Below are 22,134 nucleotides of genomic sequence, written 5' to 3'. Positions count from 1 at the left end.
GGAAATCCGTTGTTGTGATCTGGTGGATTGAAGGTGTTTCCATAAGAATTGAAGTTCTTTGACTAGTTTTGCTCATAACTTTTGTTGTTCGAGTTTCCATTGGATCGCTAGAAATTGTTATTTTGCCCTTGTGACAATTGTAAATGTGTGAGCTCATTTGTGATTCGGGACATGGTTTTCTTCATTTGTTCCAATTTGGATGTTATGTTGCTCTCTGATTCGGTGGCCAACACAACCTAATGTTTGAAAAATGTTGCTTTCGAAGGCTCGTATCCTCGGTATGCTATGGTAGGTGCTGAGATCGCAGGAACCAACTATACTAGTACTGGATTCAATGGGGGGTATTGGTTGGGCATCATCAATACCCTCGTGGGATGCGGTGGCATCATTGTGGCGGCATTAGCTGGGACCATCATACCTCCACCATTAGGATTGGCCTGTTTGGTGGTGACTGCTTCTTCGAAGACTTTTTCAAAGTATCGATATTTGCAGCAGGTAGTCTCCTTACGAAGATAGCGGTGGTCTGATCCACAAAATTAAAGTAAATTTGAATTGTACCTCTAATGGTACCGTGTTGGGTGTCTCCAATCTCCGGTATGTCATGTGAAAACAATGGTTAAATCGAGAGATGGTTTTTGTTGGATCCCTTTTTATCGACAAGAACTTGTGATGGAAGATAGCCAGATTGATAAACGTCTTGAATTGATCTAGGAACAACTTCTCAAAAGCTGCCTAGTCTTGAATGGTTGCTGGTGGTAAATTCACGTACCGGTTGAATGTAGTTTTGCCCAAGGTGTATGGGAAAAGATGGAGGACTACATCTTCATGTTGAATTTGTTTTCTGTTACACATTTTTTTGAAGACTTTGATGTGATCTTTTGTCGTTCACGTCTTACCATAGATAAAATTTGGGCACTAGTTTTCAAGATTCTTGGGGAGGTCATGAAGTGGACTTTGCAAGTTGATGGGCGAATCTTGTGCATTTGCAAAGAAAGCCATGGGTGGAAATGGTGGTGGCTGACTGTGCTGTTGTGAGATGTTTTGTGAAATGGTTGGGTAAAGGTATTGGAGAGTGAGGTGGAAGATGATGATGGAATTTGTGGCATGAATGGGCAGAGCTTTGGTATCCCTTTGTCATTGCGAGGCTTCCGAAAATGGACAAGTTTAAGAACTCATGCTTGCTGGGAGAGGACCTCAATGTTCGCTGAAAGGGAGAAGTTGGGTTAGGATCTTCCAGTTTGCGCACCTTCGAGATGGCGTACCTTAGTGTTCAGCGCCCCTTGATGTCAAGCGCACCTTGTTGATCGACACACCTGCAAACCTAATTCAATGTGAAATTCTAGAGTTAGAAATTCGCAAATCCATGAGATTTCAGACTTAGAAATTTGCAGATCCGTGAGATTTCAGACTTAGAAATTTGTAGAATGTTGCCCTCCTAGTGCCACTTCTGTTGAGAGGTCGTTTTGCTTGATGCCAAGGGCATAAATCCTTACGAATTTCTCTCTTGAAAAGCTGATTAAATTGGCCAACTCCAATTTCCGGATGGTTGTTTTTCAACCTACTAGGTATCTCAATTGGAGATAAATGTGAATGTTCACAAGGAGGCCTTTGTTGGTACTTCAATTTGCAAAACTTCTGAAGAAATAAAATCCACAGAGCAATGTATGTGTATTTTCTGTTTTACGATAAATGCAAATTCTAACAATGCTACTATATGAATTCCTGTTCTAACCACATGTTCAAAAGCAAATAACAGAGTTAGGGTAACAAGAAATTTAATGGAAATTATTGAAAATGAAATTCTTAAGGGACATAAATCATAGCCACAACGCTTTTGCGAATTAAACTTTCGAAAGGAATCAAGAATAAACCAATGAAATTAGGAGCAACGCATCCTCAACTCCACCAATGCAATCATCAAAGGGAATAATGAAAACTGTGGGATGTTTCACAACTCATCAAATCATATAGCCACGAAAGGCACGCTTACATGAGAAATTGTTATGCAAGAACTCGAAGGTGATCCTTTCTCCAATTTGTCACAATAGAGGAATTTGTTAGCAAATGAAAAACACTAGAACTAATAGATCGCACAAGCATTAACATACAATAAAACCATTGGCTCTATCGCTATTCATGAATGTAAAATTCATAAAGGAAATGCACATTCTAGCAAGAAACACTACACATAGAATGAGAGCACCAATAGCATACTTTATTGCATCAAAATACCGGTCTTGAATACAAATAACATCTTTGTATTTATAGGAAACCCCATCTTTAATGCAATTTTCGGATCTAGGGCTTTTTCCTTGCAAAAAGCATGCTAAAATGACTAATTTTAAACAAATAATGTACAAACGGACTCCTAACTAGGTGCTAAGTAGGCTTACACTCTTTATTTTATTAATTACATGGTGCATGGACCTTTATATGACTCAAAAACTCTTAAAGAAGATAAGAAGAGAGAAGTCTGTAGATGATTTGCGAGTCTCTGGTACATCTTTAGATGCAAACTCGAGCTCCATTGTATGTCTCTATTAGTTAAATTGTCGCCAAAATGTGTTTTTAGTGCATGAAATGCTCAAAAAACGGAATTGGCAGTTAACTGTTGGCGCCACCACAAGTGATTCAAAATTGTTGGTGCACATGTGCACCTTGAAAAATGGCGCACCTGCAGAGGTGACAAGACCAAAATTGGCAAAATTTGTCAAGTGTCAAAATTTCAGTTTCCAACATCTGGGTTTTGCAGTGTAACATCAATACTAGGGTACTTCGGGACATTGGGACACTAGGGCGAGTTTCTTGGACACGGGTAAAATGGGCCTCATTTTCAGGACGGCGGGGGGACGACAGGGGATGGCAGCAAGGGGAGGATAGGGCAGGAAGGGGTGTTGTATAGTATACATATAGAATTTGAAATGCTAGTTATGAAATGATGTTTCAGTAGTTTAGTAGAACTTACCAAATTAAAATACTTGAACATAGCAAAATTGCAACATGAACTAGGAACCATTGACATTCAACACAGTAACGTATTGCATACCCAATAGTAACATTCAAAAATCAAAATTTGAATAGAAATTCAAGTACCCATCCCAGCGGCGGCATGACGGAGGTGGGGGTGCTTGGGTACTCAAGTACTCGGTGCGGGTACATCTTGGGGATGAGTACTTCGAGGTTTGGGAGGGGGTGCGAGTTTGCGGGTTATACTGGGGTTTTGTGACCCTTCCACCAAAACGATGTCTGGATGTTTGGAGGTGATTTCCTAGGTTCTTGAACTCATACTTTGTTCTTATCTCTTATCGATATTCACTGAATTCTTGAAGGATTCCTGCAAAATCCTCCAGTTTGGAGTCTAACTCTTTGAGTGCTTCCTCAGTTCTGAAAATGTGCCTGATGCCATCTTTTGAGGATGCAGTTTCAAACAAAGCTTGAAACTGTTGTATCACTGCTTCAACCATGCACAATTGAGTTCTAGAGTTATCTTCGAAAATCTCCAAACTGGCCACACTATAGTATTTATTAGCTTCCAAAATTTGATCGAGGGCCCTCTTCTTTATGTCTTGAATGTCTTCATATAGCCCGATCATGACCCTGTTACTGGCCGCTATCTTCTTTATCCAATCATCTACTTTATCTAACTCCTTTAATAACATTCGATATCGCAGACCCTTAATGGTCTTCAATGCCTCTAGGTCATTGGTCCAAGTGTCTGCTTCATCCATTAGCCCAAAATTTCAGTTCACCACTGTATCCAACCTATCAACATTCTTATGGATATTGTGCAATAGGTTTGTGTTTTCTTCAATTATTTGTACCCCTCTATCTTCAAAACTGTGACGCCATCTTTGCCTGCGTTAAGAAATGAATCACTTTGTTTAGTGGCCGGAGCTCGTTTGTCGAGGGCAGCTGATAGGGTAATCTCGGGATGGTCAGGGTCTAATGGACCAACCTCCTTCACGTACTCCCGTAACAGATCATTCTGCTTTCTTAATTCCAAAATTTCAGCCTCATCTTCATCCAAGTGCCAGAACACTTGCTTAAGGCTTGTAGTGGTCAAAACTTTGGCCGTGTCTCAGGTGGCCTTTCCCAATCTACCTCTTTCACCTGATAATCCTTCGGGGCAATGTCTTCAATATTTGTGTGGGGAGGAGGAATAGCTACATGCGCTATTAGATCATTGCTCTGGTTTCTCATGACGAAGGCCAGTTGCTTAGGATCACCCTAAATGGGTGTTGGTGTCTTCATTGCCTTAGGTCAATGCCTCCAATCCTTCCGCCTCTGTGTACTCCACATATCTCCTTTGAGGATTTAATACTTTTCATTTCAACCATGCTGGAGTAGTGCCCATGGGAGACATGTATTGGCTTGATTATGAGGTTGTTTCTGAAGCTGGCCTCTTTCCTTTGTCACCCCTCTTTAGGGTCTTCTCCGTTTTGGATAGCTCTGCTACTGGAGTAATTTTTATGGTGTTGGGAGGAGAGGTTCCAAACTCCTACACAGGTGGTGTCTGTTCTCTCTCCAACAATTTGGCCCTCCTCTAAAACATCCCCTTTGTGTAGTCGCATGAAGTCGTCTCCTCCTGTTGCTTGGCTTCCAGATGCTGTGACTGGCGAGGAAAGTGGGGTGGCTTCCTTTTTTGATGGTGGAGGAGGAGGTGATGGTGGGTTCCCAAGTGGTGGAGGTGGTATGCTGACTGGTCTTAGCGAAAGTGAAGGCAGTTGGTTCCAGTCTTTGCTCAGTGACTCTCCGTGGAGTATCCTTTATTACTCCGCCCTCCAAATGAGTCCCAGTTGACATAAAATTGAATTCCGAAAGATCGAAGACATTAGATCCATCTCCCTCCACAGACTTAGTCCATCCCTCTTGTTCTTGGTCCGTAGAGCCTTCAAGCTGAAGGGGTTGTTCTTGAATGGAGGGAGGCATCTGGGTTGCACTTCTCTGTCTCCTCTTTTGTGGCCCTTGTTGATCGGATTCTCTTATTAAGTAGGAGATATTCAATATCTTCCCCTTGCTCTTCCTCTTCCCCTTTGCGTATGGTTTCAAGGATTTGAGGAGACAAAGTGCTCTTCTTCTTCTTTAGCTTCCTCCTTGTCTCTCCTACCACCACCATTTCAATTCTAGCCCTCTTTGGTATTGATGGAGAGGCTTCTGTTTGAACCGGGCTTCCTCGGGCCGAGCTTGCACTTCTTTAGATTGATCCTCTTCTAGTTGGGCTTCCTCCTCTTGCACGACCTTCTTCCTTTTCTTCCTCTTGACCCTATCACTATGGAAGTATGCCACTTCCTACTTGTGCTTGTACACGGTCTCCGGTCTCACAAGGGACTTTTCCTAGTATGTCGGAATTGTAACCTTAGTTCCTTTACCCTTCTTGGGCCTCACAGTAGCTTGCAATGTTGGCGTGTTAGGAACTGGCTCCAAGTGGAAATGCTTCCTCACCCAATCCTTAGTCAATTGAATGACATGCCATGCTCGATGTTGTATGTCATCATTCTCTTCTCGACCAATTTGAGCATTCATTATGGGCCTCTCAAAGATTCTGTTCCTGTTGTAGAGTGGGTCCAACACATCTGGGTTGTCCTTGTTCCATACCTTCAAAGGTATATTTAAATTGAGGGCCCTTTTTGCAAGCTGTAGACTCATCCTACAATAGTTCCTAATTCGAACATCGTAGTCATCTACACAATTCATCCAATGATATTCTATCGTAGCATCGGCTATGAACTGCTTCCCTGTGAGATGTTGGACGATCCCAATGTCAGAGTAGGGGCGAGGTATTGGAGAGTCATCCAAGGGATGATACTAATCTCACTTAATTTTATATGTGGTTATATCTTTCTTTTGCTTTACCTCAAAAGCTCCAATGGTAATCAACCATACCCATGTTTCCTTATGCTACTTCCTCACTCTATCATAAGCTGAGGCCAATTGCCTAGTGATCTCCAAAAGTATCAACCTATCCGATGGATAGTGAGGGAGTTTCTTTGGGAATAGGAGGGTCCCTGCTACCCAGATGTAAGTAAAAGTGTTAAATTGGATGAAGTAAGCACCCACTTGTGCTACTTGGGTGACAACTTCTATAGACAACCTCTTTGCATAATCCCCTTCAAGGAACCAGATTATAACAAAGACAACCAGTGTGCGTTTTGGGCTCTTGCGCAGGAGCTTCTTCTGTACCAACTAAAGGTACACTATGTAGGGCTAGGTGTTAGCATCTTGCATGCTCCCTCTCTTGACCAACCCTAGAGAGTTTGTTGGTCTAGTTGCCAAAAGATGCACAATGTAGGAAGTTATGTAGAATTGAGGGTCCAACTTCACTGAAGTGAGTTTCTCATTCAGGTTGTTGCTGATCATTGTAGCCCAATCAATCAGCAAACCCCTCTTCTTGATGGTTTCTATAAAGTGAACCATCCATGTCTCCAGATGATTTGTTGCCAGGAGTCCCATGACTCTTCTTAGAAGGACTATATTGTAGCCGATGTCGTCTCATATATACCCTCGGGTCATGTCAACCTTTTCAGCTCTTTTGTTAGCAGGGGGTCTGGCAAGAAGGTATCTCTCTTGCACCAAGCCTTTTGCTTCTTGTTTGTTTTCCTAATACCACCTATTTGTTATGTCATAGGTTATTTTTTGGAACTGATCTGCAGGAGGTACGTGAAAAATCTTCTCAATGTTGTCGAGGTGTATGTCCAAGACCATCTCCCCAATGACACTTTTCACTACTTTCTTCTCAGGCACATAATGGTGGGCCAGTGCTATGATCAATTTTGAGGATTGTATAGACACTGGATGTGAAGCTACGTTCACCAACCCGCTTAGGTTCAATGACGAGAGCATCTCTAATCTCTCCCTCGGTTTGTTGCATAGGACCAGGAACGCATTCCAATCTGTGTCCCAATTCCCTGTGTCAGACCTCTGAGTGTTTGTCTACAAATCACGACTTCTCTGGTGTACCTTGAAACTTGAACGTCACTAGTTTCAATGTGATCTTTGCTGCCATGGAGGACGATGATGATGCCATTTCAACCTGCACAAGAGATAAATGTCAGTGTATAGGCATTACAATATTGAATAGACGCTAAAAGATTGGTGAAAATCGACAAAAACTGATAACAGAACCCTAAAACCAGTGGCATAGTGCACCTCTTGTCCTTATAGAAGCTCGAAATGCGCACATATGCACATGGGCTTCTTTCTTGGGTGTACGTTACAAAGTTTTAGGGTGCCTTAGAGTTTTAAATGCACACGTGGCGAATATTTTGCACTCTGCACACCTGCGGGGGTGTGCATGTGCGCCCCAAGTTTACCTTGGGTGCTTGAGTGGAGCTGGTAGGTCGATAGGTGCGGTGCTGTGATGATGACTGATGCAAATGAATGGAATAGGGGTTCTGACTTCCTATTTATAGGTGCACCAGGTCTTGAGGTGCGCACCTAGTGAACTCCTGAGGGTGAGCATGTACGCCCTTCAGGCTCATGATATTGGGCACATTGAGTGCACCCCTTGAGGGTGTGCATGTGTGCACCTTTTCCTTACCTCATCAAAATTTGGCTTTTTGGCTTCCTGACCTCGTTTGACGCTGACTAACTGGACATTCTAGACTCATGTAGACCTAGGAGGGATACACCCACCAAGGCACTTGACTAGATGCCTTGTTTTGGAGAGTGGAATCCCTTGCCCTAAAAGCAAAAAAGGGGGTTCTCCATTTTTGAGTCGAAAATGGGGCATGTGTTGTGAAGACACAATAGGTAACATCACAGACTTCCTTTTTTTAAGTCAAATAGTATGTAAGATTAAGTATGATCTCAATATATAATTATAAGTATTTCCTTGTATATTTAAATATATATTCATTACTTATTAATCATAGTTTCAGGGTTCAATAGTTTGACCTGACTGCTGCAAGTACTGCTGTTGGTACTCAGTCTACAATCTCTGTTTTCTTTTCTTTTATTACTTTTTTCCTCTGTATATATACTATAGACTAATTTTCTGTTTTACATGATTGTATTGGATGTTACCTTATAATATCTTCAAAAGACATGCATTTTGTCTCTTCCCATTGTTCCTTTTTATTAATCACATTAGTGTTTGCTGAACAATCATTGTATAATCCTAGTCACTGCCACCATATATTTTCACTGCTCAGTCCCCTATTGCTTGCTGTGTATTATATTTTCTTCTGCTGTGTCCATGTAACGATGTGGTCTTAATCATTTTCTTATTTTTATGATTCCCTTAATATAATATTCTCTTCATTGTTATCTTAGAAATGAAAGAATATTTTTATCTTCCGTAAATCTCTTTCTTTCCCATCCCTCTTTCGTTTTATTCCTCATCTGATGCCTTTTTATATCTTGCTGATAATTCACATTGGCAAGGGCACTCTCATGCCTCTTAATACTCAGCACCCTTCATGACAATGCTAATTTCTTGTTGAGTTATTGATGAAGCTTGTATTCTTAATCAGTCAGGTCACACCCATTCATTATTAATTAATCTCAACAGTAATGGATACTAATCATAATTCTTCATTAATCATGAACCTGTATCTGCAATTTATACTTTATATAGTAGTTATTGGCTTGTGTTTTAGTACTATACTCTGCTTTCTAGTAAACTAGTACTCAATGCCTCTTGGAACTATAAATCATGTATTGATCATAGTTTTCACTTGCACTAGCTTATGATGCTAGTATGCATTTATTTTTTATAGCAGCAACACATTTGCAGAGTGACTCGAATTGTTTAGAGTTATAATTTTTTGTTGTTGTTGATAACAATAGTTTATCAAAATTTCAATCAAAACCCTTTCACAGTGTAATTTGTAATTTGGAATATTATAATTACAGGAAGTACCCGATTATTCTTCCAAGCTTGTCCCAGTCGAGGCTTTCGATTCCAAGCCTTTAAAAGGAATTAAGGTTGGTATTATTCGTGAAACATTGGGAGAGGGTGTAGACACAGGAGTCATATCTAACATTCAAACTGCTGCCTTGCACCTTGAGGAGCTTGGAGCTACTCTAAGAGAGGTTTTATGTTTCTCCCTAATATCTTTGTTATCTTCATTCACATAGAAGAACAAGGGTGCAAATTTTTATCATGACTTAAGCATGGACTAACCTCATCTACCAATGCAATTACTTGAGTGTTACTAAGTTAGTATGTTTTGCTTTATTCATTCTTGCCTAAACATGTTGATGACAATAAATTAGTTTTTATTGTTGGTAGGTATCACTTGCAAGTTTCTGTCTTGGTTTGCCAGCCTATTATGTGCTGGCATCATCTGAGGCTTCTTCCAATTTAGCACGCTATGATAGTGTCAGGTAGAAGTCCTATGGATATAGACACATTTTTCATATTTCCAAATATAAATGAAGGCAAATGACTCCTACTTCAGCAAGTTATAGAGACATTTTCTATATTTCTAAAATTAATTGAAGTAGATGACTGCTATTTCAGCAATATCAATATCATTGTAGTTTTGCAATAGTTTTCCTACTCGCTTTACTTATTCACGAATTTTAATGCAGATATTGCTTATAATGGCCAATAATATGTAGATTGGAGTGGGTTAATAAAAATGAGTTTTTTAACAAGATTAATGTCTGAGATTGGTCATATATTAATTTTAAGCTATATAATTTTTTTTTCCTTCTATTTGGCTTAAAATACCTTTGTGTTTGTTCTTTATCCTTATTCCCTATGGTATAGGTATGGGTGTCAAGTGCCTGCTGATGATTTGGAATCAATGTATGGTGGTTCTCGAGCCAAAGGCTTTGGTCCAGAGGTTTGTACTTAGTATGCTACCTTACAACCATAAGTGTACATTTTGATGGCAGAAGCATTTTGTAGTTGGTAAGCCATCTTACATGCCATAACCATTTTGCAATTTGCAGATCACTCTTAGATAAGTATTGCCGTGAATCTTTTTTATTTTGCTGATTTGTGTTCTTATTTTAGCATAATTATTTCAGAATGTGCATTCCATATTCTCAAGTTTCATCAAACTGAGGTTCATGCAATATATGTTTCTAATTGATTTTGCCTGCAAAATCACTTGTTTGAAATTTAAATATTTAGTCATAATTAACTCATTCACATTTTTGGTGGCCTTGATAGCAATTTAATAATTATACAAGCAATTTTTTGAAAGGGATAGGCTCTAACCAATGTGTGATGGTTGCTTTTCCATCTTCAGGTGAAGAGACGAATTTTGACAGGAACATATGCTCTTTCAGCAGGGTATTATGATGCATACTACAAACGTGCCCAGCAGGTATTTCAATATGTTATTTAATGTTTCCTTTTTCCTCAAATAAAGTTTAATAGAACTAACTGATATTTTAGTTAAATTTTGCTCCTGTTCTCCCCTTATCCTCAATTACTGAAATTGCTCATTTCAGATTGCAGATTACACTCGTTTAATCCTGGATGTGCTTACATGTATTTTACCAAATATTGATATTGGAATGGATACTTAATCAATTCAGTTCAACAAACTGATAATATTTCAGGTTAGGACGCTAATCCAGAAAGACTTTAGTAAGGCTTTGGAGGAAATGGATATCCTGATTTCGCCAGCTGCACCTACAACTGCCTATAAGATTGGTTTGTTTGTAATTTTAAATGCTATGTGATAACATGTTTTCTGCAGGACACTGAACATAGTCATTGATCTTTCCAATTTCAGGTGAGAAAGCAAATGATCCATTGTCAATGTATGCAGGCGATATTATGACGGTAATAAATTCATTCAACAGCTTCCTTCAGATTATGAATCTTTGTGGACTGAAAGACACCCATTTATTGCTATAAAATTGTGAAGCAGCTTTGAAACTTGTTTGCTGAATTCTGTTTACTTGTGGGCACAGATTCATTAGTGGGCTTGTTGGCACTAGCTACAGTAAATAATATCTGGAAATCAAAATATTATATCTAGATATTGTTCTTCAGAGTTAGTGCTATCTATATGTTTCTTTACCATTTGTGGTGAAAAACTTCATACCTCTACATGTTTCTATACAACCTTTGTCCTGAGGAATACAAGACGGGAATCTAATGTCAGTGTCAGCTCGTATTCACTATATTTTGTTTTCCCATAAAGGACAATTTATATTTGATCCACCTCTTAAGGGCCATTGAGTTCTCTTATCAAATTAATGCTGAACACTATCTGATCACCAATAATGTGGCATCACTGAATTATGATGAAAGCATGGCAATAATGATAAGTGACAAGCCACAAATCTGAGCATCTGATCTTATTTGAGAAATGGCTTTGGCTTTGCACATGTTTGAATTGTTGTTTTTAATTAGTTGTCCCTCTTGATTTCATTTTGTTTCTTAATTAGCTAATAGAACAGGATACATAGCATACAAGGACATTCTTCTCTCTAAAGGCTTGCTAATTTCTACACTATTTTTTTATTCTCACACTATGATATATCTTGTTACATGAACCCTTGCAAGAATGTTTTCTCCTCAATGTCTCTTTAATATATCGTGGTCCCAGATGTATTCACTTTGTATCACTGAAGCTGTGGAATGTGAGGACATTATTATCGAAGGATCTCATTATAATATGTGTTGAAGGCCTTATGCTCATTTCTAATCCTCTGCGAAGTAATGTACCTTTTCTGTATACCGTTATTCTCTGAATAGTAGGCTGGGATATCAGAAGCTTTTGCTTGGTTGTAGATGTGATACCTAGTATTGTGAAGTTGCTTGTTTGGGTCTGGATACGGTGGCTTGCGATTTTCTTAACCTGGGTTGAGTGTGTCTGTACAAATTATATATAAAATATAAAAAGTAGTCATGATTTGCACAAAATATACAAAATCAAAATACAGAACACAAAATACAGCAATATTCAATGGTCAAACATGCAACTGCAGGTGCAAAAGCATTACAAATAATCATACTACTCTTCATCAAGAGCATAGAAATTGTAAAGAACTTTGCTCCCAGTCATTGATCAAGATTAGTTTTTATTAGAGTTAGTTTAGGCTTCTCAATTTTTATGTGAGGGAACAGGTTCCACAGGTATTTCTAGGGAAAACTCAAGACCTAATCGAGTCAGGATATACAGCCTGGGTTGTAGATAAGCAGGACCTACAGTTGTGGGATACACACATGCAAGGCATACCTATACCAGCTACAAATCTGGTATTGATACGCCCCAGGTAGACCTAGTAATGTTGAACAACTCTTTACTTGGTTATATGCTACGTTACTGGATATTGATTCTGCCTGGATTCTGGATCGGAATATGGAGGAATCTGCAGGAATCCGGGCATGTGTTGGTTGCTTCAACCTTCAAAGAATAGTGTTTTAATATTTAATGTGCATTTAACTGATTTTCAGTTGTGAATATGAAATATTCACCATGTTGTTTGCCTTGGATGCTTGGAAATTATTTATACTCGAGAGTGCAGATATTAAGAGTACAAGGAGTGTCCAAATTAAAGCTGGTGGCATCCTTCAAATGGGTTTAATCCATCAAATAAATTGTAGTGATTTTCTTTCCTCAAGTGACAACGAAATTGCTAAATGTATCTTGCAACATTGAGGTCTGAAGTTGATCAATTTGTTTTCATTCAATGGACAAGTTCATAGCTGCTATCCCTTCAACACCCAGAAAACAATTATATATTATCTGTTATTGATATATTTAGTTCTCACTCTTCTTCAGCAACAACATAAGAGTGACAAACAAGACTAAACAGTCTGTGCAATTCATTCGCTGGACTTCAATTTCAGAAGGCAGGTCATTAAAATAATGCTGTCTCATTCTTTGAAAAGCTTTTCACCTTGTAAAATAATATGTTAAACATCTTTATCAGTACCTTCTATTGTTCATAGAGCTTAGACATATATTATATAGCTAGCTGCATCATGTGCTGCTTCATATGGATTTCTTTAACTGGCAGACCATTTTTATTGAGCACATGGATTATCCAACTTATGAGCTTTTTAACATAGAAAATGATAGGGTGGGAAAAAATGAACTTTTAAGGATTAGCATCACTCATCTTCTCCTTTTTCTGCTTCTAAATTCTTATTATTATTACATGTTTGAGGTTTTAAGGGAATGATGAATTCCATTGACATGTTACATGCATGACTCTATAAATATATATATATATATATATATCTTTGAAAATGTCTACATATATACCTGCGGTACCAAAATCTGCCCAACCTTTTTTTGCCAAATCTTGGAATCTGAATCCAAATCGAACTAGGATCGGCTACTTAGATTATATGATGTAAAAATTATGTAAAGTTTATACATCAGTTGGCTTAGTATAAGCCTTATCACTATCAGGGTGATCTCAACAGGCTATCAAGGATAACATGTCAGCTTTAGCACCCACATCCAGAAGTCGTTCTTTTTGAAACAAGGTAATACAACCACAATCCAAGTGGCTTTTCAGCTTCAAACAAAAAAAAAAAAAAAGAGAGGAAGAAAGAAGGCTTATATAATATCCATATGTGCCCAAGATTAGTAAATTGGACTGACATCAACAATAAGGAGAGAGGCAAGCATTATAGATAATTTGTTTAACACAAATGACAAGTTTGAATTAAAATTGAAGTTGAAGAGATTATCCAAAAGTAATGAGGGTTCCTAAGTTTGGGGGCATTTAATCCATGTTTGTATCTACAAAGTTAACTACAAACTTTGCTCCATAAAGAAAAAAGTCATCTTTATCACATTTTGGAGCTATATTGAAGAGCAACATCTCATCAATGTTTACAAATCAATGCAGAATGCTTGCGTCTCATATGCAAAAGATGTACTACTCATTGGCTACCCAATGTTGTGGGCCAGAAATAGCAGCTCAATAATGTGCTGCAACAATATGGAGATTTGAAAGAGTCCAATGGCATTCCAACACATTGCTCCATCAAGCACCAAATTATTCTCATTGTGGGATCACTTCTTTTGAAGAGTCCATTTTTGGCAGATCAGTTCGAGGGGATGATGGTATTTGTAGTAGTGCTCCAGAGGGCCGTGTGCGCCCCTCTCCCCCCCCTCCAACAAAATAAAAAAACCAAAAAACAAAAACAAAAAAATCCTGCTTCTATTGTATGGGGACGTTTCCGAGAGTTAGGGTCTTGGGGGAAATGTCTCCCCATAGATCCACCACCTCTGCCTCCTCAACTGGGGATGCTGCTAGGTCACTTGCTATATGGCACATGCCATGACATACTAATCGTAAAAATAAGTTTACATTTCATGGGTCACTAGAGATATCTTACATTGCTGATTTTGCCTTGAAGATTTCAATTCACCTCACCTTGCAGATGAACGCATGCTCTCCCCACGACTGCTCCACTGCCGTCTCCATATCATCCCTTCACTGGCCCCAAATTTAGTCCCCTAATCCTTGAAACTTATCCCCACATCTTCGTATCCATCCCATTAGGAAACTCCATGGAACTATGTTTGGAGGAGCATTCAAGAGCCTATTTCGCAATTAAAGATTCCACCAATTTCTTCACCTTCTTGGATTTCAGTCATCCTTGCAGCTAAAAAGAGTGGTTCATGGCATCTCTCCATTGGACTATCATGCACTCGATAGGGAAATAGGGACATATAAGTGCCCTCTACTTTCGCATTAATGATCTTTTGGACAAGTATTGAGGGGCAAAATATTTTACAAAGATTGATCATTAGTCATCACCAAGGTTCTAGCGATCTGTAATGACATTTGTTGTACTGCATTCAGGATACAAATTGAAGCTGGCCAATATGAGTAGTTTGTAATTCATTTTCTCCTGAGGAATGAATCAGAAACTTCCATTCTGCTCATGAATTATACTTGTGAATCAGCAAGATCTTTGTCAGTGTCTTTTGTAATTACATCATATTTTACAATAAGACTTGGGAAAATCATGTTGCACAACTTCAGAAGGTTCTTGACGCACATGCCACTCGCAAGCTGTAAGCCAACTTATGTGGATTGGGCAAAGATGAAGATTATTTCAAGATTGAACAAATTCTTCACACCTATACAAGATTGTATATTTTTTAGGGTCATAGGGACAAACAAGTGCCCTCTACCTTCGCATTAATGATCTTTTGGACAAGTATTGAGGGGCAAAATATTTTACAAAGATTGGTCATTAGTCATCACCAAGTTCTAGTGATCGGTAATGACATTTGTTATACTACATTCAGGATACAGATGGAAGCCGACCTATATGAGTGGTTTGTAATTCATTTTCTCCTGAGGAACAAATCATAAACTTCCAGTCTGCTCATGAATTATAGTTATGATTCATGAATCAGCGACATCTTTGTCATTGTCTTTTGTAATTACATCATATTTTATAATAAGACTTGGGAATATCATGTTGCACAACTTCAGAAGGTTCTTGACACTCATGCCACTCGCAAGCTGTAAGCCAACTTATGTGGATTGGGAAGAGATGAAGATTATTTCAAGATTGAACAAATTCCTTACGGCTATACAAGATTGTATATTTTTTGTGGAACACAAATTTCTATTGATTATTTACGTGAGTTTCCATAAAATCAAGTGCTTGATGAAATGAAACCCAAATCCTGCTATGAAACAATCTTTCCTATGCCTAGCATTGATTAACTATGTGAAATTGATCAACTAAAGACGGTAAAATCTTGTATTAACAAAATTATCATTTTTCTATCTCCCCATTGTAATTCTAATCAAGAACAATAATTACAAAGATGAATTAGTTTCATACTCATACATCTATACCGTAACTTAAATAAATTCCATTTATATATCACTATTAAATATTTATATAAATCTAATCTCTCTCTCTCTCTCTCTCTCTCTCTATATATATATATATATATATATATATATATGTGCCAAAACATATATCAAATATTATTATTAATCTATGTACTAGATATAATTATTTGATTTATCATATATATATATATATATATATATCACAGTATTGATAAATAAAATCTGTAATATATGGTAAACTAAAATCACATTATAAATAAATGAATAATAAAGACTAATTAAAGTAATGCTAGCTAACAAAAGAGATTAAACATTAGCAACTAAGAAGTTGCAACCAAGGACGATAGGTCACAACCTCTTCAATCCCTTACGTGGGTATACAAGGGAGATGGTCACCAAAGGTAAGCATCATCAAAGGAGAATGTAATATTCCTTGCTGGATTTGTAAAATTTTGGGCTTTGAACCAACAGGAATTTTATCGAATAGTTGTCAAGAAATCCAGTTCTTAAGCTATTACCACCAAGTTCCTACTCTACTGTCTCAGCATACAGATGTGAACTAAAGATATAAATCAATGAAGATTTGACTCCAAATGATTGTAATAATACTTGATGACAGTAAATCAAGATAGTATTCCATGTACTAGAAATAAGGATGTTCTTATTTTCAAACAACTATGCATTGACATACAGAAAGTTAATTAGCAATTCTGGATGAGTTTAGTACAGACCCGATAAAGATGTGGTGATGCCCTTGAAGGAACCCAACTGTGCTGTCTGCAAGTCCTACGTTACTCTCCTAAACCATGTACAGTGAATCCATGGCCGACTTCCTCTATAACTGATTCTGTTTGTACCATCCGTGACTTTCCAATCTTCTGCTGCCCACAGACTATACTGAATGACGGCCAAGGATTTTGTGGAAATATGCTTGCTACCGGTAACAACCTCCAACTCCTATCAACACAAAGTCATCCTGGAATACTTCCAACTCCACGCGCTTATTGTTTCCTGATATTCCATGGGTTCTATATCCCTGTACTCACTCGTAGTTCCTACTGAAAGGAGTAACCAACTGTCCCAGTTCTGCCGTATTCCAGAACTCTGCTCCTGTGCTCAAGCAATATAGACGCAGGCAGTATAAATCCAGACTCAAAGGATGCTGCTTGTGGGTGTCTTACCTCGGCTTAGAATGGAGAACCTCCCTGTTTGCGTCCAACCTTGCTGGTATTCTTGAGTTCTGTCACTCTATCCTTTATCTTTATCCAGCGTACAATATCTCCAGATCGGATTTTCAGTTCTGTAAAAAATGTGAGTTACTAGGATTTCGTCTAGTCTGACTAATCTCCCATAAGGGGTTTCATCCTTTGGGGGAAATCTGGTCACATTGAAGCAACCTGATTTAATATTTGAATCTTAGCATATATTTGTTGTCTTTCCCAAGACTGAGCCTCTTATTTATAACCTCGAAGTGAGGGAAGATTGTTGGAATAAGAGATGTGGGATAAAACACCAATTTTGTCTTCTAGTCACTTAAGTCACTTAATAAAGGGAATATCTCAATAAAACATAAAGTAACTTTATTAAAGTACCTTAATACATTAAATGACGAACTTAAGACAAATCTTCCCTTGTGACTGGCAGGCATCCTTACAGGAAATGCCGTTAATCTATCCGGATGTGAAGATAGATTAACCAGGCGTCAAAAGAACTAGCGCGAAAGAGGGGACATGACAGAAAAATATATCTAATCAGCAAAAGACCAGTCAACAATTGAATATTCTATTTGCAAATAAAATAGCAGGAGCAAGAGATGTCCATTTGTAGAGGAAATAATATATATCAAGTACATCAACATAAGATACAGACTTATATTTTCGTACAGCAATTAAAGAATTGGAGTCATACAGTAGAAAATAGTAAATATTTCTCTTTCCCATCAGCGGTTAAGGAGTCTTGAGGTATAGCAGCCAACCAGCAATTTAGAGGAGTCAGACTAGCAGGACCTGGTCGGTGAGTGATCTGGGCTCTTTTTTAATCACAGAAAGCACCATATAAACATAAGAGAAGCATCAAAAAGCTCTTTGTCTGACGTAGCACTTTGCTGAATCATAAAAGGGAAAACAAAAGGAGTATAAAAATTATTCTAGTCAGCAACTTATATAAATACACTTGACCTATCAGTCTGGGACCCGACAGAGAACAAACATTTGAAAACTAGGAGATAAGAGAATTTGTATGCAGAGAGGACAACATCATTTCGGCATCAACCATTTCCAGAGGACAGAGAAATTCTTAATAGAATTCTCTGTGATCAAAAGAAAATAAGGAAGAGAGCTAAACCTCTCTGAAGGATATTGCAAGGACATTCTCAATTTGAATGTTATAAAGTAAACAAGGCAGAGAATCAGGGAGTCTCTGAAGGAAACAGTATATTGTCAGAATTGTGGACAGGTGCATATGTGAGGATGGATACACCTAGAGTGGTATCCATAGGGCCAGGAGAAATAAATCTCTTTCCTAGAATTACAAGGAGGGATATGCCAAGTATTGGATATCCATAAGGCCTTAAGGAGAGAAGAATCATGAGGAGATAGTTACATAGCTGGAGGACTATTCTAAGTTGATCACGAGACAACTAAAGCCACAAAAAGTCCTCTCGCAGGGTTAAGAATTTGATCACGGACTCTCCCATAAGGATTAGGAAGGGATTAATATGGGAATTAGATGCTCTCTCTCTCTCTCTCTCTGTCTAGAGATTTCGCATGATATTGCACGGCTTTGGTAAAGACATCATCATTCACTTTGATCACAAGCCTCTTTAGTTTCTTCATAGACAAAGTAAGTTGGAGAATGCAAGGAAATAAAGCAGATGACATATCTGCAGTAGTTTCCTCAAGTCTTAAAGCACAAAAAGAAAAGCCAACAAATTAGATTAGTTGCCTGAGCTGACCTTAGGTGCCGTGCTGCTTATCATACTCAACACTTGAGGATGATACCTTGAATTAGGTTTCACAATGCTCTATATGTTCAAAATGAGCACCCAACAATAGCTTGATGATTCTGTTTATAGAACATACTTCTTTACAAACTGGGCCATTTTAGGGCTTCCATGGGCATGCCTCATATTAAGCCCATTTGGGAGATGAACTACTTCGCATCAGCTGGTTATTAAGGAGAACACAATCACTGGCAGCAATTGAGTAATACTTCCATTATTGATGCATTAATAAAGATATTGAGGTTCACATCAAGTATAATGTTCCTTGTAGCATAGTCAAGCCAGCCAACTGCCAATCAGACATGTATAATTCGCTTTGACTTCTGTCTAGAGCAAGTAAATCTCTCAATTTGTTGACAACTCAACATCAGCACAAGTCTGTGTTTCTTGTGGGTTGACAATTTTTCAAAGATGGGGATATGATATATAACAGACAATTATAAATTTTGGGGTTCATTTTTCGGTTGCATCTGATTGAGATCCTAGGTTGGTTAGCTTCTTCTGGCAAGCTTTGTGGAAATACTAGACAGAACTATACAGGTCAACACTATTACATCTCCAGAGTAGAGTGATCAATCAAATATTTTCAATTGTTGTGAATGTATGGTAATGCTCTTCTTGCTGTTAGATGATAGTCTAGCATACATTCAGAATGCACACAATAGGGCTATTCAAAGTTCAGCAGTGCATAATCCATTCCATGCATCTTATGGGTCATACATCATGGCACCTCATAACATCTTTTTGTTCCCATATAGAGCTGAAAACTAGTGCAAAGGCCAAGAAATAGGATAAAGCAAATAAATTCCTCCAAGAATTTTAACAAGTGCATTATCGGGTTGAGAGAATTTCATTAGCTAACAACATAAATACAATGACTATCACTATTCACATCAGACCAATTCCAAGGCCTTCAGTGCAAGCTCAAACCACTGTGCTAGAAATCCTTGTGCCATACATTGCACTAGTGGAGACAATTCATTTGCTGTAGATTTTCTTTTGTAATTGGCATGCATTTTGTATTCAATGTAAGCTTCTCAAAATTATTGGCCATCCCTGCCTGATCCCTCGTAGTTGGACATCATTTTGAGTTAGATCCGACACACTTGAGCTGGAAGAGAGATGAACATACCGACATCATCTAATCTCCCACTTGCCGGGCACATAACATTTATTTCTAGTTGCAAAGAAGGGATTAGATAGGTCAAGCAATGTGGTATAATTTTTTGAAGCTCAAGTTTGGTCTGGAACCAACCACCCACACAATGGGGAGTACCCACACAATGGGGAGTACTATTTTTCACCTTACCAAGGCAGATTTGCATAACTCTCAATCAAATTCATTGCTTTGAAAAACATCAGCTTGTGCTTTGCAAATTGTGCAAGACTACTCTCAGCTTTGTAGCTTGTGCACTTCAAAATGCCAAATCATCAATCCCATGTGCCCTACAAGGCCAAGCTGAATCATCAGGAGAGTTCACATGCTTTGACTGAATGGCACCTCATTGACTGAGCAACACTTGAGAAAGCTGAAGCATTTGGAATATGAATACCTCTGTAAGTGCTGATTCTTGCAAATTGATTGTAATTATATTTTTCTTCATTTCTTCAATTCTGATAATCAGGAGCAGTCAGTTGCAATGACTAATGATAGGATTTCTGTAGTGCATTCCTAATATCATACAATCCGTCTGATGATTTTACCCATGATAATCCCATAATTTGGTACCTAAATCCAACATTCTATGCTTTTGAATCATTTCTAGTTTGCAATAAAGATATCAAGTTCCTAATTTTAATTTAGATCACCCTTCCTCCATTTTAAGAACTAAGTAGCACACGGTTCTTTGTTCTAGTGTTATTTTTTTGTTAATAATAATGCAATTAAGTTTGTTTGAACTTGGTTTAGTTCCAATTATTGAAGTTCTCTACTTAACGGAATTGGAGTGTATAGAAAAAATGGTTAAAACTTAATGCCTTGTATAATAGCTAGAGTAGGCTTTTTGGAGCATTCTGTGGTATACAATGTATTTGCATTTATAGTATGTTACTTTTTGTGAATCTTTCTCGTATTTTAAGTCAAGATTCAATCAGACTACTGAAGTGCAGCTGGCAAGCTTGTGTATAATCGGATTCTTGTTTCCTACAAAATAATATTCTTCCCCAAGATGAATTGACTTCAATTATTTTAGTTCATCTTATTGTGTCTATAATACATATGGCTGCCATTTTGAACAGGTTAATGTGAATATGGCCGGTTTACCCGCATTAGTGGTGCCTTGTGGATTTGTTAAAGATGGTGAGGCAGATCTCCCAGTGGGCCTTCAAATGATCGGTGCAGCTTTTGAAGAGGTATAGTCATAGCTGGTCTTGAAATTTCTTAAGGAGAACTTGATTGCATTGGCAAAATATGTGACATGTTTTGTGACAGGAACGGTTGTTGCAGTTAGGTCATGTCTTCCAACAAACTCTCCAGAATCTCCATTTCTTGACTGTAGCACCATTCAAATGAGTTCTAATGATGGTTCCCTTTTTCCTTTATTTAGTGTGCATCTGGCCTCACGTGGTTCAGATGTGTGCTTGGACATTTTTTTATTTTTTATGTTTTCTGATTTTGCAAAATTCTGTAGACAAGAGAATTCATAAATAAAATAAAATTTAATAGATGTAGCACTCATTCTTGCATAATTGCCCTTTTCTGCTTTTAAAAGAAGGTAGCATTTAGTTGCTTTGCTGATTGATTCTCACCTCACTTGTAATGTTTTTTTGACTCATGACAACACACTCAATTCTGGCGTTGGCACATTGTTCAAATTACAATGAAAATGGCTCATAAGGTAAAAACACTAATCCCTATGTCAAGCTACCATACAGAGTCTTCATAAGGTAGTATGGATCCTAATTCTAAAAGAAACATTTTCAAACCAGTTGGGTTCATATTGTACCTATTTTTCCATTTTCCTGCTCAAGTTATCAAAATCAGTGGTGATAAAAAAATCTCAAGTTCTAGGAACCATGTCTAACTAATCTACAAAAAAATGGACCTGGATGCTATTTTGATTGTTCATTTCATCCACTTTTATGAGCTAGAAATGGTACAGTAGCACAATATTGCCATAAAAATCAGCGGTAATAAAAAAATCAAGTTCTAGGAACCATGTCTAACTAATCTATGAAAAAATGAACCTGGATGCTATTTTGATTGTTCATTTCATCCACTTTTATGATCTAGAAATAGTACACACTAGCACAATATTGTCATTCACTAGGTTTCTGAAAAGTTTTAGAATCACATTTCAGACACAAGGCAAATTTACATTAAAAAAAAAGACATTTGAGCAATCAATAATAATAAAGATATGGATCTCAACAAGCTTAGA

At 37.9% G+C, this 22,134-nt stretch overlaps 1 protein-coding gene across 4 annotated transcripts in view; it reads left to right on the top strand.

Annotated features, from left to right (window-relative positions):
* LOC149535773 (Amidase family protein) overlaps positions 1–21,418 on the top strand; it is a 51,927-nt gene extending 30,509 nt beyond the window's left edge. The window contains exons 3-10 of one of the 4 annotated variants that reach the window (XR_016358066.1): positions 8,854–9,033; positions 9,233–9,327; positions 9,716–9,791; positions 10,203–10,280; positions 10,408–10,518; positions 10,695–10,744; positions 20,993–21,106; positions 21,186–21,418. Coding sequence is in view for 3 of the 4 variants with exons in the window: in XM_089807437.1 (XP_089663563.1) it covers positions 8,854–9,033; positions 9,233–9,327; positions 9,716–9,791; positions 10,203–10,280; positions 10,519–10,612; positions 10,695–10,744; positions 20,993–21,106; positions 21,186–21,266 (768 nt within the window). In the remaining variant the exon portion in view is untranslated. Of the gene's footprint in view, positions 1–8,853; positions 9,034–9,232; positions 9,328–9,715; positions 9,792–10,202; positions 10,281–10,407; positions 10,615–10,694; positions 10,745–20,992; positions 21,107–21,185 lie in introns of those variants that run through there. The other 3 variants (XM_089807437.1, XM_089807438.1, XM_089807439.1) reach the window with 3 other exon arrangements.
* The last annotated feature ends 716 nt before the right edge of the window (positions 21,419–22,134 follow it).

This window comes from Cupressus sempervirens, chromosome 10, assembly GCF_028749045.1.
Source record: "Cupressus sempervirens isolate cs-2001-9-10 chromosome 10, ASM2874904v1, whole genome shotgun sequence".
In the NCBI taxonomy this organism is placed as follows: domain Eukaryota; kingdom Viridiplantae; phylum Streptophyta; class Pinopsida; order Cupressales; family Cupressaceae; genus Cupressus; species Cupressus sempervirens.
Note: the sequence above shows the minus strand (reverse complement) of the source record. Positions and strands in the feature narration are given on the sequence as shown.